General features: G+C 35.4%; 1 protein-coding gene across 1 annotated transcript in view; it reads right to left on the bottom strand.

Annotated features, from left to right (window-relative positions):
• Positions 1-26484, bottom strand: part of LOC129750708 (uncharacterized) — a 284287-nt gene that overhangs the window by 242171 nt on the left and 15632 nt on the right. Inside the window, exons 3-4 of the mRNA XM_055745710.1 lie at positions 12852-14795; positions 1083-2090 (exon numbers count right to left, since the gene is read on the bottom strand). Of these exons, the coding sequence (XP_055601685.1) occupies positions 1083-2090; positions 12852-14795 (2952 nt within the window). The remainder of the gene's footprint in view (positions 1-1082; positions 2091-12851; positions 14796-26484) is intronic.

Here is a 26484-nt window from a genome sequence, read left to right as displayed (position 1 = left end):
GTCTAACACTCAATGAGTACTTTGTACGCATTGCTTTTTATACGAAGTTTTCGGCTTAAATATAATCTTTTGACCGCAATTACTTTTTTGTTTCAATCTCAATAGTGTTGCAGTCTTCGAGTGAAATATCTGTCTCAATTTAGACTTTTTAAAATTGTTCAGGTTATTGTCGAAAAAAGTTATAAATGAAAAACCAGTATTTTTTTATTCTCCCCAGCAAAATACCTTGAAATCCCTTTCACGTTTGAGACTCTCTGGTAAACTAATGATCAATTAAGGTTTAGAGCGAATCAGATTTATCATGTTTAATTCCTCCTATATTTAATAAGATTAGTAAACTGCGTTTCTTTGAATTATTAAAAAATGTTTTAACAAAATACCCATAACTTCTTCAATTTTCAATAAATTTTGATAAATACCCACTTTAAATCTTTGTTTTAAATTGAAATTTAGTCTATAGAAAATCATATTTTTAAAACTTTACTATCAAGTCGAAAACTGTCGATAAAACAAAATTTTCTCTAAAAAAATGCATTTTAATATATTTTTTCTATCACATCTTCAATAACATCAACAAAACTGTTGATTATACGCAAAAATGAATGATCGATAGCAAATTTATTCACCTTCAATATACAAAAGATATATTTCACGTTTATGTTATGCAGTCAGAGATATTTTGATATATGTACAAGTACTTTTTTTATTGTTCGAAAATTTCATATTCAAGCATAACTCAAAAACTGTTCTACTGAGATCTTTTTCAATTTCATTTTCGGATTCAGCGCTCGATTTTACATTAAAATTGATCCTCAGCTTAGTAAGTAAAAAAGCTGTAAACTAGTGTTATTAATAAAAGTTTTCTAATAGAGGAAGTGGAGAGAAGGAATCATAAAGAAAAAAAATATTTTCACTTTTATATTTTATAATACCTACTTTTCGTAACCTTATAAAACAATTTTAATCACACGTTCAAATCACAAACAGAAAATTCATTCCACACATAGCGTCGCGTTCCATTTTACGACTGTAGGTAGGTAGGTACGTATTTAGTGTTCGAAAACGAGGAAAAAAGAACCTACCATTTTCACCATCGGCGGCGTCGTCGTCGTCAGCCGTCGATGCTTTCCTCGCTTCGAATTCTTCCATCCAATTCGAGATCTCAGGTCGCATTTCAGGCGTTTTAACCGCTGCTTCCCTACTCGGCGACAGCTCTAGCCCCACCAGTGTCGTTGCGTCGCTACTGACGCTCTCCGTACGAGAACTTTGACTCCGGCACTCGGAACAGCACCGACAATCGGCTGCTTCGGCCGGCAAACCGGTCCGGCTATTTGGCCGGAAGTGGTGGCATTTCCGGTGCCGATAACCGTACGCATCCGCACTGCTGCACCACACCTCGAAGCGCCGGCATTCCTCGGATCGATCATCGAATGGGCCAAAAATGTACTCCCCATCGGTGAAACTGACCTGATGGTAACCGGTGACGATGGGACTATTTTTGGTCCCGGGCGTCGTCTGCTGATGCAGGTGTCGCGACGTCGTCGGTGGTGGCGAACAACTGCGACTAGGGGGTGGCGTCGTCGTCGCCGTCGATCGACGCTCATGGGAGAGGAAGGCGCCGATTGATTTGTGCAACGGATTGAAATTTTCCACCTTACTACTCGGTCTCCGCCCCTGGGAGGGCGGGCCTTTCGGCTGACTGAATGCTGTTGTGGTGGTCGCGGCTTGATGGACGCCATCGTCGTCATCGGCGGCAAACTCACTCAAAAATTTATCAGCCGTTAAATTTGTTTTAAAATAATTACCGTCGCGAGCAACGGAGGAGAGGCGCCGAAGTTGGGGACCGCGGTTTTCGCTCGAACTTTGCTGTCCGAGTCCTACTGGCACTTCCGAATTGTTGTCCTCATTCCCGGAACGATCCCGTTGATGGAAAGTGGTCCAATCGTCCGCAGTTAAATCTCGTTGACAGTTTGGGGAAGCGTGGGAATATTGGATTGCCCAATTGCTGCTGCTGCTGTCTTTGCTGATGCTGATGCCTCTGATGCTTCTGATGTTGTGGTTGTCGGTGTCGTCGTCGTCGCAGATTTGCACTGTAATGGGGCAATTTCAATTTAATTGAAATGGCGATATGGCCTTCAGAATGCCTCGTGTGATGTGATGTTAAAATGCAATGGTCCCGCGTTGCAGTCAGAAAACAAATTGCTGAACGTGGTAGTGGTGTTCTGAACACACATACAAATACGGACGAACATACAAACCAACAAACAAACAACGACAATGATGTCACATCAGTGAATGAGTGAAGTACGCTTTTGTTCGTCCAGATTTTCTGGAACTGGAACAACGTTTGCCCAGTTCTCGGAGTATCGGATTGGATTTTTCTCAAAGATTTATTTTGTGTTTTAACAAATAACACGACCATAAACGTGATCAGTTGGTAGAAATAATTCACAATTGAGACCCTCATAGAAAAACAGCTTATTCTACGAAAAAATAAATCTTGGAACAGGTAAACACTCAACTTCGCACTGAATGATAGTTTTCCAAAACGAGGTTTGGGTGTCTAAGATCTTGATATCCTTACAAAAAACCGTGTCAAAAATTGTAATTTCGATACCGTTTCAAGGAATGTAATACATCATTTTCTAAGTCCTCTGGAAAAAGCCTTTTTTTTATCAACAGTCCAATGAACGTGTGAAGAAGGTTAAGCTTATTTTTTCCAATCTAGTTTTTTTTTTCAAACATATTTAAAGTCACTTAAAAAAAATCAATCATCCTTACGTTGGATTATTTTGTTCCAATAACAATTCCCAATCAGCACCGATCAATCGGCAATTTTTGCTGCGAACGGGCTGATTTTAACGCAAAACGAAAATGCAATTAGCAAATTTTCAACAATCTACAAATCTGCAATTACCTGCATCGAACACTGCCCGCTCGAAGTAGATTGATCAGCTGGTTCGATGTGTAAAGTAAACGCAAGCACCAAAAAGTGATCAAACCATTATCAGCTTCTGTGGAATCGAATCGAATCTCTGCATCCGCGAAATGGGAAATAATGGACCTATAATCATCGTTTCGATTCAGGGATCGTTATTTGTTTCAAATTGAAAATTGAAATGGAAATTCGGTTTGCATCGTTGAATACTAAAAAAAACCGATGAAAACACACCAACGTTAAGTGAATGGGGTAAAATTAAAAACTCGGTAACTATTTTGAACAAGAAGAGTTGTTATTGCGTCAGTGTGAAGATGGAGATAACGGGTTGAAAATTTGAGAAAAAATTGAATGTTTTGTGTACTTTTTTTTTTCTTATTTCTATGAGAAAAGAACGATTGATTTCGTCTTCAGATTTACAAAATTACTCTTGCTAGAGTACTGCAGTACATGTTCAACAAAAATTCAAATTTTTTATTTGCAACATAGATTCTTCAAAATTAAGAAAAAAAAACTGGGTACCTCTTCGAATTCATGAAATCTTTTATTTTGTATTATTTATTTTTAACGCTCCCTGCAATCTTAGAAAAAATCCCATTTGGGATTTCAAGCGTTAATTTGTCACTCCTCGTTGAAAATCGCTATAAATATCTCTTATATCTCAACCGATTCCTAATGCAAATACAGCAACTCAATTCAACGTTATTCGAAGTCTAAGCAAAAATTAAAAAATAATGCTTCGGAGAAAAAAACTATAGATCAGCAATGGAATGTCCACAAAATTTTAGTTTATACCTCAAGTAGCTGATATTAGAAGAAGAAATGTTAAAAAGTGGCATAAATTCCATACATTTCAATCAATGAACTGTCAAAATGGTTTTAAATCAAGTAGATAAATTTCAAAAAGAGGATTGGAAAGTTGACGAAGTTTGACACATTTTGGCATTTTTTGATTAGCAAAATACGAAGCACAGTATTTTTGACGAATTTCAAAGATGGCTTATTTTTTCAAATTTTGACCCTATGGTTGCCAGATTGCCCGGTTTAATCCAGTTCTACCCGGATATTTGATTCAAAATTAGGGAAAAGTTGGGTCCGCTCTGATTGCCGGATTTTATTGAAAAAAGTCCGGATTATGTTCGGATGTGTTCACTTTATCTGCTGAATTATGCAAAATGAACAATTCTTATGTTATATTACTTATTTATGCGTTCAAAACGCAGTTTTTCGAGTAAATTTTAAGAAAAATAATCATAAAAGTTTTTTTTGGAAGCCTAAAATACGATTGAAATTTTTTTAAAGTTTTTTTTAAATTTTTGTTGAGTAATTATTGGGGTTTGAACAAATTTAGAAGAATACAGCCCGGATTTTGGTCGACAACTTCGAAATCAAATGCCCCGGTGGTTCTTAAATAAAATAGCACGGATTTGTCTGGCCTGGAAACGTGCTGCAAAAATTCTGGCATCATTTTCAAATAGGTTGCAATTTTTCATGTTCTCTTACACTTAAATGTAGGCACAATTTTCCCGTATGTTTGGATAACGTGCTGCTATTAAGCCTACCCCCATTCTGAAGGTAATTTTTCACTGGTTCTATCAAGTGATAAGATAAGAAAAATATTAATCAAAAAGTAAATTCAAAAGACATCATTACAACGTGTTGACGCAGAATGAAATGAGAGTGGGCAACGTTCAACGCCAAAATACTCAAATGGTACGACACATCATATGATTTCGTCGTTTTGCCGCCAATCCCATCGACTTTCAAAACGAACCAGCAACTGTTAGCTGTTGTTTGCGCTGGTGAAGTATTTCAGATTTTTTTCTATCATATTTTTGTAAAGTATCGTAGCCCTAATAAGATTACTTTACGTTATTTTTTTTCAAACCTTTCAAACCTTAATTTTAAAAATTTCCATATCATAGGGAAGACACCCCTATCCAACGCACTATTCAGGATAAATATCAATCGGGGACAACTTTTCTTTTAGATTTGCAAAGAACATACATGAGCAAAATTCTCAAGTTTTCGCCAATAATTTTTCCTTAAAACTTCAAATTTTACATTTTTGGGTTCAAATATGTTTAGTTATCTTCAAAAATTCATTATACTTGCATTCGCATTCGCATAAACAGTCGCCTAAAACTTCGGTTGGCGCTACTCGTCAACTCTCCGTTTTATAAAATAACAGTCTTTGTGAGTTGCACCACCTTCTTTTCTAGAAAATGTTTCACTTCCTTACTTGTAATTTTAACAGAAGCAAAGTCTTCCAATTCGTTGCCTCAGACTATAGAATCTCTTGAATTGGGAAATTTGCTCCCACAGAATGTTGAAGGTGCCCTGGCCGAACCCTGTGGACTGTGTGGAGAAAGTGAAGGGTATATTAGTCGCTTCAAGTGACTCACGTTTACTTAAACGGTAGATGCAGAGATCTCTACGATCCACCCATAAGCGTGGGGAGGTTTAAGAAAGTTAAAGTTGGGGAAGGCAAACCCTGGGAGATGCTAGGCCAACACTACGGGTGATAAATTTGTCCTACACCTCCTATGATCCTAAAATTTCCTACAGAAACTCCTAACTCTAGTGGGGAATTTTTAACAAAAATCTCGAAAAATTTAAAATGGTTTTGTGAAATTTAGTAGCATAGGAATGTGAAAAAACTTTTATAAGGCTCCGAGAATGTACAAGAATGTATGTTTGTATAAAAGTTTATAACAAAATTCTTACTTTTTTCCCATATGTACATACATATAAATTTTCAAAAGAAGCATTATACGTAATTTTATCAATTTTTGAATATATTTGAAAAAAAAACATGAAAGTAAATGTTCTTTAACATAGTTTTATTAGGTGTTTTGGAGTGAATATTGATTATTTCAACAGTACTGGCTAACAATTTGAAAATTTATAGTATGATATTATAACTAGCCTCAATAAATAATTTTCATGCATATTAAGTTACAAAATTATATTTTCATATTTTTTTTTTCAAAATAAAGTTCAGACAAAAAATTAAATTCATTCAATAATTTAGTTTCAAAAAATTTTAAGAAGTTTTATTTTAGAAAGCCCGGTCATTTAAGTGACGTTGTGATCGAAACTGAATCAAAAAAAATTTTTTTCAGCTTGTCATATTTTTGGTAAAAATAATTTTAGTATGCCTCAGTTACTTGAACTGAAAATTCGTCAAAAAATTAAAATAAGACAGGGCTGAACTTCAATCGTTTGAAAGATATTGAACTTTTCATGGAAGCCTGAATATTTGATACACAAAATCAATTCAAAAGAATCAGTTAGAATTGTAAACGAAGAAAGAAAGAATATGGGATGAATGACAATAAAACATAATTTTCATTTCTAAAACAAGAAATGCAAATGAGATGCATTACGTTAAACCCATCTTAATTGAGAAAAAAAAAGTGTACTTATCCTTGAAAGAAACAACTGCCTTTCAAAAATCTTCATCCATCTTTCTGAGTCGCTAATCCTGCGCGTAAAACTGGACAAGACGGGAGACTCCTTTTAATCCATCGCGATTCCATTTCTTGGAAGATTGCCTTCGCTGCTCGATCGGTAAGTAATTTAAAGAAAACCCTGGTAAACTTAATGTATTGCAATTCGAAGCCATTTTCTCATCTTCAAAGATTCATTATAACTTCCAAATTTTTATAGTGAATATTTTTATTCAAAAAGTTTAGCAATAACGTTAAATTTTGAAGAAAATTATAAAATTAACACTAAAAATTATCTTAATTTAACCTTCAAATTAACAGGCAACACTGTAGCTTATAATAAAAGAACGGCAATAAAGGTCTTTGATCATTTATATCGAAGACAGAATTTGATTTTGAGTTGAGTGAAGAAAGTTACAATTCAATCATTTTACAATATATTGATGCTCCCTGGTAAAACCAGAAAATTCATATTCTTAAACTATATTTTCATAGGTTCCAGAAATGTGACGAGGCTCTACGTGGTTATAAATTATGGTTTTATTTTGAATTACAATGAATACAATACCGTTAAATTTTTTGCCCTGAATAGTGCGTTGGATAGGGGAGAGTCTCATCTATAATGTGGCAAATAGTCAGAGATGCCAATTTATTTTACCATGAAATTGTTCTTCAATGACACCGTGAATTCACTAGAAGCCATGGTCGATGGAACGGGGGAGGGGATGAAGAAATGCCAAGCAAAATGTTTTCACTATATTTAAAATAAAAAAAATCAATTATGAATCAAGATGAACAACTAAAGTTAGTCAAGGGTAGCAATCACGAGTCCAAAATCTCGAAGTCCAATCCCAGGTCCCAAATTTTACAACAGTTTTTCAGAAAATTTATAAAAATTTGATTTGATTGTAAATCAGTCCCGAATATTGAAATCCAAAAGTTAGAATCCAAAAAGTCTAACAGACTCAAAAACGTTTGACTTAGCTTGCCAGATTGCCAAGATTTTCCAAAAATTTAAAAAAGAACAAATTTTTGAAAACCTTAAATATGATTCCAAGTTGGTTGATTTTTTCTTATTGTTTATTGTTCTTAATTTTCAGTTTGGGTCACCATTGATATGGAATTCTGATTTGTATCATGGTTTCGCATTTCAAACTAAAATAATTTTTTTTTTTTTCAAATTCAAAACTCATCGTTCCCGAAAAAGGAACAGAAAATAATAAAATTCAAACCATTTTGAAAGATTTGGCCTTGAAATTTTCGTCATTTTTGTCATTTTTGTCATTTTTGTCATTTTTATCATTTTCGTCATTTTTGTCATTTCTATCATTTTCGTCATTTTTGTCATTTTTGTCATTTTTGTCATTTTTGTCATTTTTGTCATTTTTGTCATTTTTGTCATTTTTGTCATTTTTGTCATTTTTGTCATTTTTGTAATTTTTGTCATTTTTATCATTTTTGTCATTTTTGTCATTTTTGTCATTTTTGTCATTTTTGTCATTTTTGTCATTTTTGTCATTTTTGTCATTTTTGTCATTTTTGTCATTTTTGTCATTTTTGTCATTTTTGTCATTTTTGTCATTTTTGTCATTTTTGTCATTTTTGTCATTTTTGTCATTTTTGTCATTTTTGTCATTTTTGTCATTTTTGTCATTTTTGTCATTTTTGTCATTTTTGTCATTTTTGTCATTTTTGTCATTTTTGTCATTTTTGTCATTTTTGTCATTTTTGTCATTTTTGTCATTTTTGTCATTTTTGTCATTTTTGTCATTTTTGTCATTTTTGTCATTTTTGTCATTTTTGTCATTTTTGTCATTTTGTCATTTTTGTCATTTTTGTCATTTTTGTCATTTTTGTCATTTTTGTCATTTTTGTCATTTTTGTCATTTTTGTCATTTTTGTCATTTTTGTCATTTTTGTCATTTTTGTCATTTTTGTCATTTTTGTCATTTTTGTCATTTTTGTCATTTTTGTCATTTTTGTCATTTTTGTCATTTTTGTCATTTTTGTCATTTTTGTCATTTTTGTCATTTTTGTCATTTTTGTCATTTTTGTCATTTTTGTCATTTTTGTCATTTTTGTCATTTTTGTCATTTTTGTCATTTTTGTCATTTTTGTCATTTTTGTCATTTTTGTCATTTTTGTCATTTTTGTCATTTTTGTCATTTTTGTCATTTTTGTCATTTTTGTCATTTTTGTCATTTTTGTCATTTTTGTCATTTTTGTCATTTTTGTCATTTTTGTCATTTTTGTCATTTTTGTCATTTTTGTCATTTTTGTCATTTTTGTCATTTTTGTCATTTTTGTCATTTTTGTCATTTTTGTCATTTTTGTCATTTTTGTCATTTTTGTCATTTTTGTCATTTTTGTCATTTTTGTCATTTTTGTCATTTTTGTCATTTTTGTCATTTTTGTCATTTTTGTCATTTTTGTCATTTTTGTCATTTTTGTCATTTTTGTCATTTTTGTCATTTTTGTCATTTTTGTCATTTTTGTCATTTTTGTCATTTTTGTCATTTTTGTCATTTTTGTCATTTTTGTCATTTTTGTCATTTTTGTCATTTTTGTCATTTTTGTCATTTTTGTCATTTTTGTCATTTTTGTCATTTTTGTCATTTTTGTCATTTTTGTCATTTTTGTCATTTTTGTCATTTTTGTCATTTTTGTCATTTTTGTCATTTTTGTCATTTTTGTCATTTTTGTCATTTTTGTCATTTTTGTCATTTTTGTCATTTTTGTCATTTTTGTCATTTTTGTCATTTTTGTCATTTTTGTCATTTTTGTCATTTTTGTCATTTTTGTCATTTTTGTCATTTTTGTCATTTTTGTCATTTTTGTCATTTTTGTCATTTTTGTCATTTTTGTCATTTTTGTCATTTTTGTCATTTTTGTCATTTTTGTCATTTTTGTCATTTTTGTCATTTTTGTCATTTTTGTCATTTTTGTCATTTTTGTCATTTTTGTCATTTTTGTCATTTTTGTCATTTTTGTCATTTTTGTCATTTTTGTCATTTTTGTCATTTTTGTCATTTTTGTCATTTTTGTCATTTTTGTCATTTTTGTCATTTTTGTCATTTTTGTCATTTTTGTCATTTTTGTCATTTTTGTCATTTTTGTCATTTTTGTCATTTTTGTCATTTTTGTCATTTTTGTCATTTTTGTCATTTTTGTCATTTTTGTCATTTTTGTCATTTTTGTCATTTTTGTCATTTTTGTCATTTTTGTCATTTTTGTCATTTTTGTCATTTTTGTCATTTTTGTCATTTTTGTCATTTTTGTCATTTTTGTCATTTTTGTCATTTTTGTCATTTTTGTCATTTTTGTCATTTTTGTCATTTTTGTCATTTTTGTCATTTTTGTCATTTTTGTCATTTTTGTCATTTTTGTCATTTTTGTCATTTTTGTCATTTTTGTCATTTTTGTCATTTTTGTCATTTTTGTCATTTTTGTCATTTTTGTCATTTTTGTCATTTTTGTCATTTTTGTCATTTTTGTCATTTTTGTCATTTTTGTCATTTTTGTCATTTTTGTCATTTTTGTCATTTTTGTCATTTTTGTCATTTTTGTCATTTTTGTCATTTTTGTCATTTTTGTCATTTTTGTCATTTTTGTCATTTTTGTCATTTTTGTCATTTTTGTCATTTTTGTCATTTTTGTCATTTTTGTCATTTTTGTCATTTTTGTCATTTTTGTCATTTTTGTCATTTTTGTCATTTTTGTCATTTTTGTCATTTTTGTCATTTTTGTCATTTTTGTCATTTTTGTCATTTTTGTCATTTTTGTCATTTTTGTCATTTTTGTCATTTTTGTCATTTTTGTCATTTTTGTCATTTTTGTCATTTTTGTCATTTTTGTCATTTTTGTCATTTTTGTCATTTTTGTCATTTTTGTCATTTTTGTCATTTTTGTCATTTTTGTCATTTTTGTCATTTTTGTCATTTTTGTCATTTTTGTCATTTTTGTCATTTTTGTCATTTTTGTCATTTTTGTCATTTTTGTCATTTTTGTCATTTTTGTCATTTTTGTCATTTTTGTCATTTTTGTCATTTTTGTCATTTTTGTCATTTTTGTCATTTTTGTCATTTTTGTCATTTTTGTCATTTTTGTCATTTTTGTCATTTTTGTCATTTTTGTCATTTTTGTCATTTTTGTCATTTTTGTCATTTTTGTCATTTTTGTCATTTTTGTCATTTTTGTCATTTTTGTCATTTTTGTCATTTTTGTCATTTTTGTCATTTTTGTCATTTTTGTCATTTTTGTCATTTTTGTCATTTTTGTCATTTTTGTCATTTTTGTCATTTTTGTCATTTTTGTCATTTTTGTCATTTTTGTCATTTTTGTCATTTTTGTCATTTTTGTCATTTTTGTCATTTTTGTCATTTTTGTCATTTTTGTCATTTTTGTCATTTTTGTCATTTTTGTCATTTTTGTCATTTTTGTCATTTTTGTCATTTTTGTCATTTTTGTCATTTCTGTCATTTTTGTCATTTTTGTCATTTTTGTCATTTTTGTCATTTTTGTCATTTTTGTCATTTTTGTCATTTTTGTCATTTTTGTCATTTTTGTCATTTTTGTCATTTTTGTCATTTTTGTCATTTTTGTCATTTTTGTCATTTTTGTCATTTTTGTCATTTTTGTCATTTTTGTCATTTTGTCATTTTTGTCATTTTTGTCATTTTTGTCATTTTTGTCATTTTTGTCATTTTTGTCATTTTTGTCATTTTTGTCATTTTTGTCATTTTTGTCATTTTTGTCATTTTTGTCATTTTTGTCATTTTTGTCATTTTTGTCATTTTTGTCATTTTTGTCATTTTTGTCATTTTTGTCATTTTTGTCATTTTTGTCATTTTTGTCATTTTTGTCATTTTTGTCATTTTTGTCATTTTTGTCATTTTTGTCATTTTTGTCATTTTTGTCATTTTTGTCATTTTTGTCATTTTTGTCATTTTTGTCATTTTTGTCATTTTTGTCATTTTTGGTCATTTTTGTCATTTTTGTCATTTTTGTCATTTTTGTCATTTTTGTCATTTTTGTCATTTTTGTCATTTTTGTCATTTTTGTCATTTTTGTCATTTTTGTCATTTTTGTCATTTTTGTCATTTTTGTCATTTTTGTCATTTTTGTCATTTTTGTCATTTTTGTCATTTTTGTCATTTTTGTCATTTTTGTCATTTTGTCATTTTTGTCATTTTTGTCATTTTTGTCATTTTTGTCATTTTTGTCATTTTTGTCATTTTTGTCATTTTTGTCATTTTTGTCATTTTTGTCATTTTTGTCATTTTTGTCATTTTTGTCATTTTTGTCATTTTTGTCATTTTTGTCATTTTTGTCATTTTTGTCATTTTTGTCATTTTTGTCATTTTTGTCATTTTTGTCATTTTTGTCATTTTTGTCATTTTTGTCATTTTTGTCATTTTTGTCATTTTTGTCATTTTTGTCATTTTTGTCATTTTTGTCATTTTTGTCATTTTTGTCATTTTTGTCATTGTTGTCATTTTTGTCATTTTTGTCATTTTTGTCATTTTTGTCATTTTTGTCATTTTTGTCATTTTTGTCATTTTTGTCATTTTTGTCATTTTTGTCATTTTTGTCATTTTTGTCATTTTTGTCATTTTTGTCATTTTTGTCATTTTTGTCATTTTTGTCATTTTTGTCATTTTTGTCATTTTTGTCATTTTTGTCATTTTTGTCATTTTTGTCATTTTTGTCATTTTTGTCATTTTTGTCATTTTTGTCATTTTTGTCATTTTTGTCATTTTTGTCATTTTTGTCATTTTTGTCATTTTTGTCATTTTTGTCATTTTTGTCATTTTTGTCATTTTTGTCATTTTGGTCATTTTGGTCAATTTTGTCTTTTTTGTCATTTTTGTCACCAAGCATTTGTAGGTGTGTGTATGAATTGTAAACACATCATTCAATCATAAGGTAAATGTTTTTCATCGACTTCTTAGAGTTGTTTTAATTATTTCAAAATAGGAATTGAGATTTCAAGGAAGGATGTACCATTTTTGTATTACCTAAGTAATCACAATCTCATTTTGGACTGAGTCTTACATAAAGGTCATCAAATATTTTTCTCGGAGAAGCTCTCTCCAAGAGAATTGTTTCATGATGCTTAATCGTATCAACAAAATTTCATCAATATGCAAATTTTGGATCTACATACATACAAGTTGCATTGTAAATTCACCGAAATTCACTAGCTATCGATCTTTGCATCCAATCCGATACTATCTAAAAACCCGAAGCCAGTACGTTTTCGAATTTGACCGACCACCTGTTGTAACGTAGTAGTTCGATACGCACAAAAACAGAATTCAATCTAGGACTACAACAAGGAGACAGCAACAAAACAACTGAAATGAACAACAGTCAAATCAAACACAAATATGTAGGGATACGAAAACAACGAACGACGACGACGATTCGCAAAAATCAAACACACAGAGATGAGTATTCACCTTCCCCTGGGTGACCACACCCGCCACCCACACCGGACCTACTGTTCGCGGAGGAAGGCGGCCGCTCCACGGAACATCGTCCGGATGGCGGCGAACCCTCCTCACAGAGACACAGATAGGGCGGGGGTGGCGGAAAGTCCAGCATCTCCGGCTCGATTCTCCGACTGGAGCTGCTACTGCTTCGGACGGAATCTCGGCTCGCCGACCGTTGGATTAAGATCTCTTGAGGGGCCGTTGTGGTGGGTGGGGGTGGAATGGGTGGTGGTGGCGTCGCGACGGCGGCAGTCGTGATCCGATAATTACTTTTAACACTTTTATTATCGTCGGAGCTGAAGCTGCTTCCATAATTATTGTGCAGCGGATGCTCGTGCTGGTGGATTTTCACGTCAGCACCCGGAGAAGTCATCCTCATCGTCGTTGGATCATCATCGTTAGGGAAGTGATGACATTCCGGTGGGGTTTCGACGATGGTGGACGACCGCGGCGGCAGTGGTTCAGAATTGCCGGGGACACGTGTTTGCGTCATCAGTGACATACGTTCTTCATTTGCGGTGCCCGGGGACGTTCGTGCCCGCTTTTCGGTGTAGATTTCATTTGAATTTAAATTAATCCAATTACGATTTGGTTGATTTGATACATTTAATTTGGTGTGGGGGTCTTCGAGGAGGGGATTCGTTGGAACGGCGGCGGGAGAGAGAGGGAAGTTTTCTGGGGTCAGGGCTGATGGAGTCATGATGGGAAAGGATTGTGCCAGTCGGGATGTCAGACCCGTTTCAAAGCGACCGCTGTTTGTAATTAGTTTTTCATTGTAATTATGATTTTCATCTATTATTTCATCGAATAATCGGTCGTTTGTTTTCGGCTTAGCCGCCAGGAGGGGGACGATGGGGTTCTGTTTACTCTCCAGTGGCCACTGCTCCGTATCTGCTGCTTGTTGTTGGTGACAATCGGTCACCAGGATCAGTGGGGCTGTTGATGCGTTATCAATATTTAAATTCGGAATCATATTTGAATTTATATTGGAATCCTCGTTCGCTTCGTGAGCACAATTATGGTCAGCGGCGGGATGATTTTGATGACCAAAGTGAGCGGGCGTCGTGGGTGGTTTGGTCGAAGTACGTTTGATTTTGACCGGTGGTTTTGTCTGGATTCCATCCTGCTGTAAAATTGTACCATCATCGGTCTGGTGCTGAATTTTGCTCGCCTGTTGACAATTGTCGGATATATCATCAATCTTGACTAGAGGGATTTCTTGACTTTCGTCGTTGTTGTTCCGGTTAAATGAAGCTCCGTGGCAGCGTAGCATGATTTCAATTCCCACACCACTCTGAAGGTGTTCCATCGTTAAAAAGTATTTCCTCGGTGGGGGGACCGGGGGATCCCTCTCCTCTTCTTCCTCCTTCGTTGTCTCAAGTTCGAAGTTTTCACTTTCAATCATCCCACCTTGTTTGATGGAATTATTGGCTGTATCGACGACCCTGTCGCAAATTCCATCAATGCCCTTGCGTCCTTTGGCTTTCGCAACACCACCCCCATCACATTTCCCGCCCCAATCCACCAGCACGACATTCGGCCCATCAAACTTGGACCGCAAGGGATCAATTTTGTGCTGCTTCCGAACACGCGCATCAAAGTAGATACTTTCGAGGCTACCGTACCCGCGGCTGTTGATGTCATACGCAAAGGACCCACCTTCTTCATCGATGACCCCGCCCACCTCCGTCTTTTGTCCTCTGGTCGCCGAACGCGATGCCAATGGTGACGGACTGCGGGGCGGGGGCCAGAAGTTGTCACAGGATCGATGCCTCAGCGGGCGCCGATTGATGCGGAGCACCGTATCCCGGTCGATGCAGGGCGTCTTTGTGCGGCCACCCTGGGAGGAGGACGAGGAAGGTGGTTCACGTTGCCGGGATCGACTGGGTCTCGACAACGGCAGCAGCAAACCTGCACCCGGACAAGACCACCACCACCGGAGCCGGAACCACCGGAATTGAAAGAGAAAGGGAGAAAGTAAATGGAGGTTATCAATCTTCGCATGGACACCAGAGCACATACATAAACAGACACAGAGACGTTTACACACACAAATAAGAAAAAGAAGCGAAAACGGGTAATGGAGACAAAAACGGAAAAATTGTAAGCAAAAAATTGTTTTGAAATTTAGCACATCGACGTACCACAATGACGACGACGCCCAACAAATATGACGACGCTTGAGAAGATGGAAATAGGGTAAAGTGTCCTAGGCGAAGAGTTTTATTCAGTGTAGTAGGTTATAAGTTTGAGTAAATAAATATTGCTTACTTTATTTATTGGTGATTTTGCGATGAAACTCGTTGCTTGGTGGAATGTTTCGATGTTCAATCTGTAAGTGTACATAGTTATATCACAGGTATTTTTCTCGAACTGTATCGAAATAGATCTAAATGGCCTTACTGTACACAAAACCTGTAAAATAAAATGGCGATCACTTGACGATAAAAAGAAAAAAACTTCCGATAAAATTCCTAAATTTTTTCACGAGCAAGTTCACAAAAAAGAGAATTTTATTTAAAGAAAGATTATCGACCTTTTATTTTTCTTTATATGATTCTTTACGCACGAGATATCTCGTGTTTTACTATTCTCTAGATCTGGGTTGAGCAACTCGCGGCCCGCGGCCCACATTTGGCCCTCAAGGCACGTTTGTGTGGCTCGAGAAGCTTTTCTCAAATTGAGTTTATTTAACACTAATCGTACCGGGGGCGGTCAAATGACGGTTTTTGAACTTTAAATGATGACTACGCCTAATATAATTTTTTTTTCGCAAATGTAACGACAGGACTTTTTTTATTGTTAAAATGCAAGTATTTTTGCGTTTTTTTTTAAATTTTTTTTAAGTGTTGTGGTTTTCGAATAACGCATTTGGTATACCTTTTCATACCGCGAGCAGTCAAATGACGGCTCACACTGTTTTTGCTTAAACTCTCTTGTTTCTCAACCGATTTCTACAAAATTTATAGTTTTGTGACGCGCATATTTTTGTCAAACATCGCACCGAAAATACAGTTACATCACTAGAATCGGTATGCAATTTGCTTTCTTTTACATATAGTTCTATTGCCTAAACCTTACGTTGACATACTCAAAATCCAGTGCAAAGCTGAATTTGGGTGTTGGCAGTCATGTCCTTTTTGGATTTTGTGAATGTCATCGCTAAGAAATTCCCTCGAAAAAATGTCAAATAACATTTGGGATGAATGTCACAACTTGCATCGAGATTGTGATAGTCATGGAAAAAAAATGTTACGCTAAGCTGATGACAGTCGGTCGTTGCTTCGATGATGTTCATATTGGTAAATGTTATGGCGACATTTAACATTTTGAATGTCACAGAATATAATCGTGACATTCATAGGAATCTTGATGAAATGTCATTAAAATGAATGTCGCGACAGTCTAAACGGTTCCTTGCTGACTTTGCCATGTGGGCTGGCCAATCTGGCCGGTTCCGGAATCCGGAAAATCAAAATGATCAGATTTTCACTTGCGACACATCATTAGAAAGCTCTTGGCCTGTACATGATGGAAATTGATAGGAAAAGTGGTTCGGGGCCATCTGGTCCTGGCCACGGCCAATCTGGCCGGTTCCGTTATTCCGGAAAATCAAAATGATCAGATTTTACCTTGCGTTACATCATTAGAAAGCCTCGAACCACTTTTCCTATCAATTCCCATCATGTACAGGCCAAGAGTTTCTAATGATGTGTCGCAAGTTAAAATCTGATCATTTTGATTTTCCGGATTTCGGAACCGGCCAGATTGGCCGTGGCCAATGACTGTCATGACTGTCAAAACCATGACATTTTAAAAAAAAATTCATGACAGTCACGGAATCCAAAATTCAAAAATGTCATTCCGACAGTCAGAGGACCAACAGAATCTTCGACTGTCACAAGTCAAAAATGTTATCGAGAGAAAAATTGGATGACATTTTTCCAAGCGACTGTCATTGCAAAACTGAATGACATTTTCTCCAGTCGTTTAACATTTTTTGGATGACCGTCAATGTCATTGCGACATTTTCGAATGTCATTGGAAAATGTTATGCGACTGTCACGATCGCGACTGTCTTCTGGATGACATTCTCATCCCTGGGTGTAGGAATTGTCTCAGAAAATCCAAATTGATATAAAGTTCGAGAAACAGCTACCTTCGAAAAGTCGTCATAAATTTTGTATTTTTTATTTCAAAAATCTAAAGATGCCAAAATTCGACAAATTACGTCAACTTTCCAATTCACTTTTTAAAATTTGTCTACTGTGACTGGAACAGAATTGGCGGTTTTTTACATTTTTTGTAACCATTATCTTAAAAAAAAAAAATTAAAAAAATTTCATCCATGCAATATATAGTTTCTAGCTACAGCTTTCTCAGGCACTAAGTGAAATTTTTTTTCGAGCACTTAATCACTGTGTTACTGCCTTTTTCCTGAAGCATGTTTTTTCGTAATTTTTTTTTGGACTTTAAATAACTTAAAAATAATTGATTGTAGCTGTCTGAGAAGCATATTTGAGTCACCTAATATATAAGCTTTTCAAAACTATAAATTTTGTAGATATCGGTTGAGAAACAAGAGAGTTTAAGCGAAAACAGTGTGAGCCGTCATTTGACCGCTCGCGGTATGAATAGGTGTATACAAAGTATCGGTATGTTTAGTGTTAACAATATTTTTCACGATAGATTGTTTATAATCAAATTGGGGACTATATCAAATGTAATAAAATGAAACGTCAGTCAGCCAAATATGCACATCACTTGTTTACAGTCGCGCGTATCTGTCCCTCAATCATTGGTTTCTTGTAAAGGCATAGATGAAATCTTTTTTTTGTTCAAATTACATTTTTCCTAATTATTTAACTACCACTTTAAAATTTATCAAGATCGTCATCGGGGATTTCAATGCTCAGGTCGGCCAGGAGGAGGAATTTAAACCGACTATTGGAAGGTTCAGCGCGCACCAGCTGACCAACGAAAACGGCCTCAGACTCATTGATTTCGCCGCCTCCAAACGAATGGCCGTACGTAGTACCTTTTTTCAGCACCGCCTCCCACACAAGTACACCTGGAGATCACCGTACCAAACGCAATCACAGATTGACCACGTTTTGATCGACAGCCGGCACTTTTCGGACATCATCGACGTCAGATCCTGTCGGGGCGCCAACATCGAGTCGGACCATTATCTGGTGATGGTGAAGATGCGCCCAAAACTCTCCGTAGTGAACAACAAGCGAAACCGGCGCCCGCCTCGGTTAAACATCGCGCGACTGAAGCAACCTGAGGTCGCGGCAGACTACGCGCAATCGGTCGAAGCAGCGCTGCCGGCAGAGGGCGAGCTTGACGAAGCCGCTCTCGAGGACTGTTGGGATACCATCAAAACAGCCATCAACAGTGCGGCGGAGAACGTCATCGGTTATGTGGAGCGATCTCGACGGAACGACTGGTTCGACGAGGAGTGTAGGAGGGTGATGGACGAAGAAAATGCCGCGCGGGCGGCAGTAGTGCAAAGAGGCACCCGTCGAAATGTGGAAAATCACCGACAGCGGAAGAGGCAGCGAGTCCGACTTTTCCAGGAGAAAAAGCGCCGCCTGGAGGAGGAGGAGCTCCAGGAGCTGGAGCAGCTGCATCGTTCCCAAGAAACACGAAAGTTCTATCAGAAACTCAACGCATCCCGCAAAGGCTTTGTGCCGCAAGCCGAAATGTGCCGGGATAAGGACGGGGGTATCCTGACGGACAATCGTGAGGTGATCAAAAGGTGGAAGCAGCACTTCGATGAACACCTGAACGGCGCACATGCAGGAGATCAAGACGGTGGGGGAAGGTACATCGCCGGCGTAGCCAACGACGAAGAGGAGCCACTCCCAACGATGAGTGAAGTTAAGGAAGCCATTCGCCAGCTGAATAGAAACAAGTCGGCTGGGAAGGATGGCATCGCAGCTGAACTCATCAAAATGGGCCCGGACAGGTTGGCCGATTGCCTACACCGGTTGATAATCCGGATCTGGGACATAGAACAGCTACCGGAGGAGTGGAAGGAGGGGGTAATATGCCCCATCTACAAGAAGGGCGACAAGTTGGACTGTGAGAACTACCGAGCGATCACTGTCCTCAATGCCGCCTATAAAGTGTTGTCCCGAATCCTACTCCGCCGCCTAACGCCAAAAGCAAACAGATTCGTGGGAAGTCATCAGGCCGGCTTCATGGAGGGACGGTCTACGACGGACCAGATATTCACATTGCGGCAAATCCTCCAAAAATGCCGTGAACACCAAGTCCCTACGCATCATCTATTCATCGACTTCAAAGCCACATACGACACGATCGACCGTAACGAGCTATGGAAAATCATGGACGAGAACGGCTTTTCCGGGAAGCTGATCAGACTGATCAAGGCGACGATGGATGGAACGCAGTGCTGTGTGCGGATTTCGGGTGAATTGTCGAGTTCATCCGAATCGCGCAGGGGGCTTCGACAAGGTGATGGTCTATCCTGCATGATGTTCAACGTGGCGCTAGAAGGTGTTATTCGACGAGCGGTGGGCGAAATGCGGGGCACGATTTTCAACAGATCCAGTCAACTTATCTGCTTTGCCGATGACATTGATATAGTCGGCAGATCATCTGCGGCGGTGGAGGAGATCTACCGCAAACTGAAACGCGAAGCAGGAAGGATTGGGTTGATGATTAATACGTCCAAGACGAAGTACATGCTGGCCTGCGGATCCGAGACCGACCGAACCCGCTTGTCCAGTAATAACAAGGTCACGATCGACGGCGACGAGCTGGAGATAGTTGAAGACTTTGTCTATCTCGGCTCACTGGTGACCGCAGACAATGACACCAGCCGTGAGATCCGGAGGCGAATTATCAGCGGAAGTCGTGCCTACTATGGACTCCACAAGCAACTGCGGTCGAGAAGACTTAGCCCTCGCACGAAGTGTAACCTGTATATGACGCTTATTAGACCGGTTGTTCTCTACGGGCACGAGACATGGATATTGCTCGAGGAGGACCTGCGTACACTCGGAGTATTCGAGCGACGAGTGTTAAGAACCATCTTTGGCGGCGTACAGGAGAACGGAGTGTGGAGGCGAAGGATGAACCACGAGCTCGCGCGCCTCTACGGCGAACCCAGTATCCAGAAGGTGGTGAAGGCTGGCCGGATACGCTGGGCGGGACATGTTGCGAGAATGCCGGACGACTGTCCTGCAAAACAGGTGTTCGCTACGAATCCGGTAGGAACAAGACGAGCGGGGGCGCAACGAGCGAGGTGGTTAGACCAAGTGGAGCGTGATCTGGCGAACGTGGGGTGCCCGAGAAATTGGAGAACGGTTGCTATGAACCGAGTGAATTTAAGGAATTATGTTCGTCAAGTTATGTCGTAAGACGGAATACTATGTAAATAAAAAAAAAACACTTTAAAATTTAAATCCTTCAGCGGATCGGGAGAGCAAGCAAAACATCACAAAGCTACAGACGATCACAGGCATTTTTATTCTGTTAGACAGATCATTTTTTTGTAGTAAGCAAAAATGATGAATTTGCTCAACAGATATTTTTTTTCAAAACTCAATTATTTTATCAAATTTGAAAAAAATGGCTAGTTCTGTGAGTTCTCAAATACTGAAAAATAAAAATAAAATCTTATAAGAGCTACCTTTTTTAAACTCTTTAATGCAAAGTGTTGTTTTAAAACAACACAAATCTAAATCCAAATATCTCGATAACGCGTGAATATGTTTGTGTTATGTATTAAAAAATTTTTTTTTATTAAATAAAAAGGAATTAGCTCATGGTACTTTTATAACGAGATTTTGATGCAGCTGCGTTCAAATAAAGAATGAAATTGCGCGAAGCTGCGCACCCACTTCCAACTTTGACAAGCTGCCATTTCTCTCTCGGTTGGTTTTTTTTTATGAAATTTTCTACACAACATTTAACACGTTCGTCGCCACGTCACCCATATTCGGCAGACGGGTGTTTTTCCTTGGGGGCCCCGTCACATCAAAAAGCCGGTGACGCTCTCTTACTTGAGTTTACCGCTCAGATTCGCCACACGTTTCAAATATGGGAGTTCTCCTTCTTTGCTTTCTCTCTCTGAAAAATTTTTCGGGTCCGGCTAGTAAAACTACCAAAATGAGCGTGGCGACGAACGTGTTAATGCAAATTTTAAGATTCAAACCATCGATGAAGGTAAGTTTTCTATTTTGTTACTAAAGGATTCTGTACAAATCCCTATCATCATTCGAAAGGTTCTAGGATGTATTTTCAAACGTTTCCACACGATAAAATATGTAGGTTTGTAATATAGAACTTAAAAATTAATAATCCTGTAGTATTCAAAATAATATTTTTATTTTTTTTTTAATTCCTGAATTTTTTTGAAAGATTCTTAAGATGCCTCTGAGAATGCTCCATGGAGGGGAAGTATGACCATTCGGAGGTGTTTCGTGGCATTAAGGAATATTTTGTAGGGTATTTACTCTCGTACAAAATAAGCTATTTGTCATTCAATTACTACGAATCGCTTTCAGGGTAAAAGAGGTTACAACAGCTTGTTACGCTTTGAAGATTTTGGATAAAAATCTGAACCGAATGTGTAACGCAGGAGGAAAGGGGGGTAGAATTTGTTCGAAAATTGCGTTACGTAATACTTGAACGCCCCCTTGAGAGATATGATTTTTCAGAACATGGCATGTGCGGATCTACGGGGGGGGGGGGGGGGGGGGGTGATGAGGGTGATTACCCCCCTTCCTCCCAGCGGAAAAAATAAATCATCCGTAAAATGGTCACAAAATTTTTAAATCAATTTCAATGAAAGGTAACTTTTTCATGTGTCATATGTGTTCATATCTTAACATTGACTTACCATTTTTACGCGGGCATAAGAATTCAATAGCTGCTTAAAAATATTGAGTATAAACAGTATGCGCGTGCATAGTTTCCAATTTTCATTCAATCATTTGAATCTGGACTGATTTGGAAGTTCACAATCGAATAACTTGTTTGCTGCTAAAAGAAAATTTATTAGTTTCAGGATGCTATGAAAAACAGAGAACGAAACATTCAGGCCGGTTCGCATTACAGTCAAATGAAAGAAAAAAAAATCGTTTTAAAATGTTTGCTTTCATTTTCATGTCTTGTTGAAAATCATTATTACACAATTATATTATTTGTCTACAAGCTTTCATACATAGAATCAAACTGTCAAACAAACAAAAACATTTTTTTTATAATTTTGGAATTTTTTGTTGCTTGTAAAATTGTTTTCATTAACTTAAGAAAACTTTTAAAAATAAAATGAATTTTAAGTTTTTTGGCTAACTTTCTTTTGAAATAGTTAATATTTACAAAAAAAAAAACTAGGCTGAAAAAAACCACAATACAATACAATTTTCATTTTCGTTTGAAATTGAAGATCTTGATTTTCATTTGAAAATCACCAGTTGCACTTTGAAAAACATTAACGTCATCATCATTAGAAACGCAGCTTTGGCCTTTCATAAGAAAGATTTTTGTGTTTTGACAGTGAAAATAGGAGACGCTGTGCGCGTGAATAACTTCGTGTTGTCTTAGGGCGACCGAAAAGGATAAAGCTTGCACCTCATTCTTTAAGGAATTTCCTTAAGCATTACAGCAGATTGGTTTTCTTTATAAATCGATATACAGAGTTGTTGTTAATGCAAGAACCAGAAACGTCGGTTGATAGTGACTAATTCAGAATGATTTCTTGAAAAGGCCTGAAAGATTTTATTCTCAAGTTGATCATAAAGTGATTTATTATTTATGCATGGCTACCAAACTTGATAGTTATCTAAAAAAAGTTTTTTATTGGGTCCACAGATGAAAATTTTCAATTATTGTTCTATGTTCGGCTAGGAACATTCGTGACATAATTCTGACATTTTCAGTAACACATTTTTACTGTGAAAAAATAACCTCAAAAGCGATCATGTCCTTGAACGGACACCAACGTTTTGTTAACTAAAGTTTTGGAGGTTCCTTTTCTTATCCATATATGTTGGCAAGTGTGCGTAAGAACTGTCAAAAACAACTCTTTATTTGATATTATTTCCAGATGTAGCAATCGAAAATCTGATCGATTAAACTTTGCAGACATCCGGATCTGCTACCGTTAGTCTCTGCTTTCAGGAACATGCATGCCACCGAAGATGATAAAAGTATCGAAATGTTTTCAAGTTCTACTAGCAAATCTGACATCCAGAATTATCAGACGTTCGCATCTGCTGCAGACCCATTAGTCTATGAAATAGATATAGGTGCTGTTTAAAAGGCTCGTCCTATACGTTATTCAACTATTGATGATATCACAAAGCTTAACATTTTAACTAGACACTGAGTACCTCCACCACAATTTTTGTTTCCATACTCCGAGCATTTCAATAGTTAAAGTGCTGAAAAAGAATAACAATACGTAAGTGCAAAGCATTTGGAATCATTCAAAAGTTGGCTAGTTTTTTTTTCCAAAACTGAGCAAGGTTATTTTTGTAAAGTCTGTCCACTCTTTGTAGTCAAACTCACCGGTGGAGTTAATAAAACTGTTCAATTGTTAAAGCTTGTGACTTAGACACTGACTTGTTTTTCAAAACTCACTGCAAAAAAAAAAACGCTGTAAGTATTCGAAAAGATATAGAGAGATGAATCTTTTCAGCAAACCTCTTTAATAAAATGAAATTTAATGATTCGCAATCTATATTTTATTTGTCTAGATACGTGCTTATTTGTTTTTGATTGTTTTTTGATTCACGTCTTTAAATTGATATTTCGGTGGAGCTTTAATGCAAGTAAAAAATATGTAAAATTATTGAATAAATACATTGACGGGCTTCGATAAGTAACGAAAGAAAAAAGAAATATTTCGATTAAATATAATTGAAACTTGTGTAAATGGCTTTTTTACCCGAATATTATAATAGATTCAAAATAAATAGAACATAGTTTTAACCATAAAACCAGTGATGCTCATTTTAGTAAGTTGAAGTCATACCAACAGATTTATTTTGACTGAAAATAAATAAAGTACGATTTCCAAAATTAAATTGCTTATGGATTTCTAATCTGATAGAAATAAACAAATGGTCATTCTATATCCCCAACTAGAAAAACAAACGTAAATTCAACTTCATACCGTTAAAAAAACATTTGTCTGCGTTTTGCTTCAAGCCAGCCACAAACAGAATTCAGAATTCATTGAAAAAACATTTTTTTTTTAAATTGTCTTCATCATTATCTACATGCTGCTAAAATTTCTTCATCTTTATCATCACCATTTTTCCTATCATATTTTTATTTTTTTCCAAGTACTCAAAAAAATTTGGCGATATTTTTTAAAAATTTACTGAATGACTCCCCTCCCCCCTAAGAGCAATCTCTAGATCCGCACCTGGAACATGGTAATAATGCATAAAGTAATACTTTTCCATTATTCACGTTTTGCAGTGATCTTTAACATGCCAACGGAATGCTTGAATTGATTCGTATGTAAGTACAAAAAACGAACAATTTTAGGTCTCAAATGATTTAAAAAAAATTGTTTTCGAGAAGAACAACTGTTTTTTTTTCATAGCAACATTTCCTCATAGCAACATTAATGAGCGTTTTGTCTTTTGGGGTCACATGTGCTGATTATTTTCGTTCCCTGATTCCGTTTATTTTTTCTTGAATGAAAGTGAATCACAAATAACAATACCAAGTTTTACCAAAACAAATTTGGTTTGGGATATTCGTTCTGAAATGAACTGGAATTCTGTATTCCGTCATTATAGTGGTCCTTATTTTCCCTTTTAACTTGAAACCAAGTTTACCTGGATGAAAAAAAAATCTTAATCGAATAACTCTAAGTCGAGTGCAGATTTGTTGAAAAAGGGAAAATAACGTTCGGCAGAATATTTTTTAGTTTTTTTTAAACATAAATTAATCCAATTTGAATATTCCTTAAGAATTTATTATTTTCATTGATTTGTTTATAAAGTTGGGAGCAACAAGACTTTAATGAGAAGACCTTTACTTTTAAAAAGTAACCACCGGCCAAATTAGTGACATTTTATTTTAGAATATTTCTATTATTTTAAGTTTTTTGTCATTATTTAAAATTAATTTTTATTTCAAGTTTTTCTCCAATCTTGATTTCCGCCAGTGAACCATTATTAATGTTATTCGAGAACCTACTGATATTCACGACTATGTTTTTCTTTTGATTTTACAAGTTTCTCTAATACTTTCCCATCTTCAGGTACAAAATGTACCAAAGTCGAAATCACAATGTTTGGTTGGAATTCACCACTGCTGTTTTTCTTTACTCATTCGAAACACTGAGGTGGTAACACAATATATAAATAAAAACAGCAGTTTATCCACTTCCTTAAAACGAATTCCTTCTGTTATCGAGAAACTAAATAATGCAAAAGACTTATTAATATCAATACTGCAAATCTGTCTTTTTTTTTTAAAAAAAAAAAAAAAAAAGATAAATAATGTAATGTTAATGCTGCTTACTGATAACATAGAAGAATTTTTGAATTTTAGTTGACCCTTGAACCAATAATTTATTTAGGAAACTTTTAAAAATTTCTAACAAGGATTTCAACTTATCATGATCCTTTTTCTGCTAAACTTTAACTAAAGTTAAAAAAAAATCTTACCGAACTGAAGCAATCATCAATGACCGTGAAATTTCAAACGATATTTTATATTATTTAAAACGCACATTCAGAAAGTTATGAACATTAAAACGATTTTTTTTCATTGGCATAGTTTCAACTGTTTGTGCGGGTTCCATCTTTTCATCTTTTGTCAATTTTCGACGTCGTCGACAGCCGACCATCAATTTTGAACTTTTTAAACGGCATAAACTTCTACAAAACCGAAAGGCTTATCCTCTCCAACCTCAACTGAGTGGCTGTCAATTAGATTCATATAACCGGACCGGAAGCTTAATTGAAAGCAGGCGTGACGAGTGTTTTTTCCATTCCGCCTATTCTTTCAATTGAAGTGCTGCATTCGATTTCCCTCTTCGATAATTTCGCGACTTTATTCCGCTTACTCATGCAATCAATTTCAAAGTTTCGTAACGACATTGCTGCTGGAGGCATAACGGCGATGCGATGAGGATGATAATAACAATCATTATCAGTGAGGGTTGGCGGATATGGTTTTGTCAGATCTCCCAGAAGCGGTTGTGACAGGTTTATTTCTCCCTCAGATATTGAGATGTTATCAGCTTTGTCTATTTAAACTAGAAATTTAAAAATCTCGAGAAACTTCAAAATGATGATATTTGGGAAATTAGTCTCAACCAATGAAAAACAACGATCTTGATTTCGGTCCTCAGGATGAGTTCCACTTTGGCAAATTTTTGAAAAGTTAGACCACTTTGGGGTGACTTAATCAATCATTTTCTCGATTGTCTGCCATCGCAAGCAAGGGTGAGTTTTCAAAGCTAGCTGTCCTCAACTGAGGAAAAACTTGATGATGACGAAAGTCGATGAACGGTAAAAACCGAACTTCGTTCGAACAACAACCCTCATCAATATCAAAAACAATAGGCTCGATTCGTCAAAAAGCGATTGAA

Source organism: Uranotaenia lowii, chromosome 3 (genome assembly GCF_029784155.1).
Source record: "Uranotaenia lowii strain MFRU-FL chromosome 3, ASM2978415v1, whole genome shotgun sequence".
NCBI classification, from domain to species: domain Eukaryota; kingdom Metazoa; phylum Arthropoda; class Insecta; order Diptera; family Culicidae; genus Uranotaenia; species Uranotaenia lowii.
This window is presented reverse-complemented; position numbering and strand designations above follow the sequence as displayed.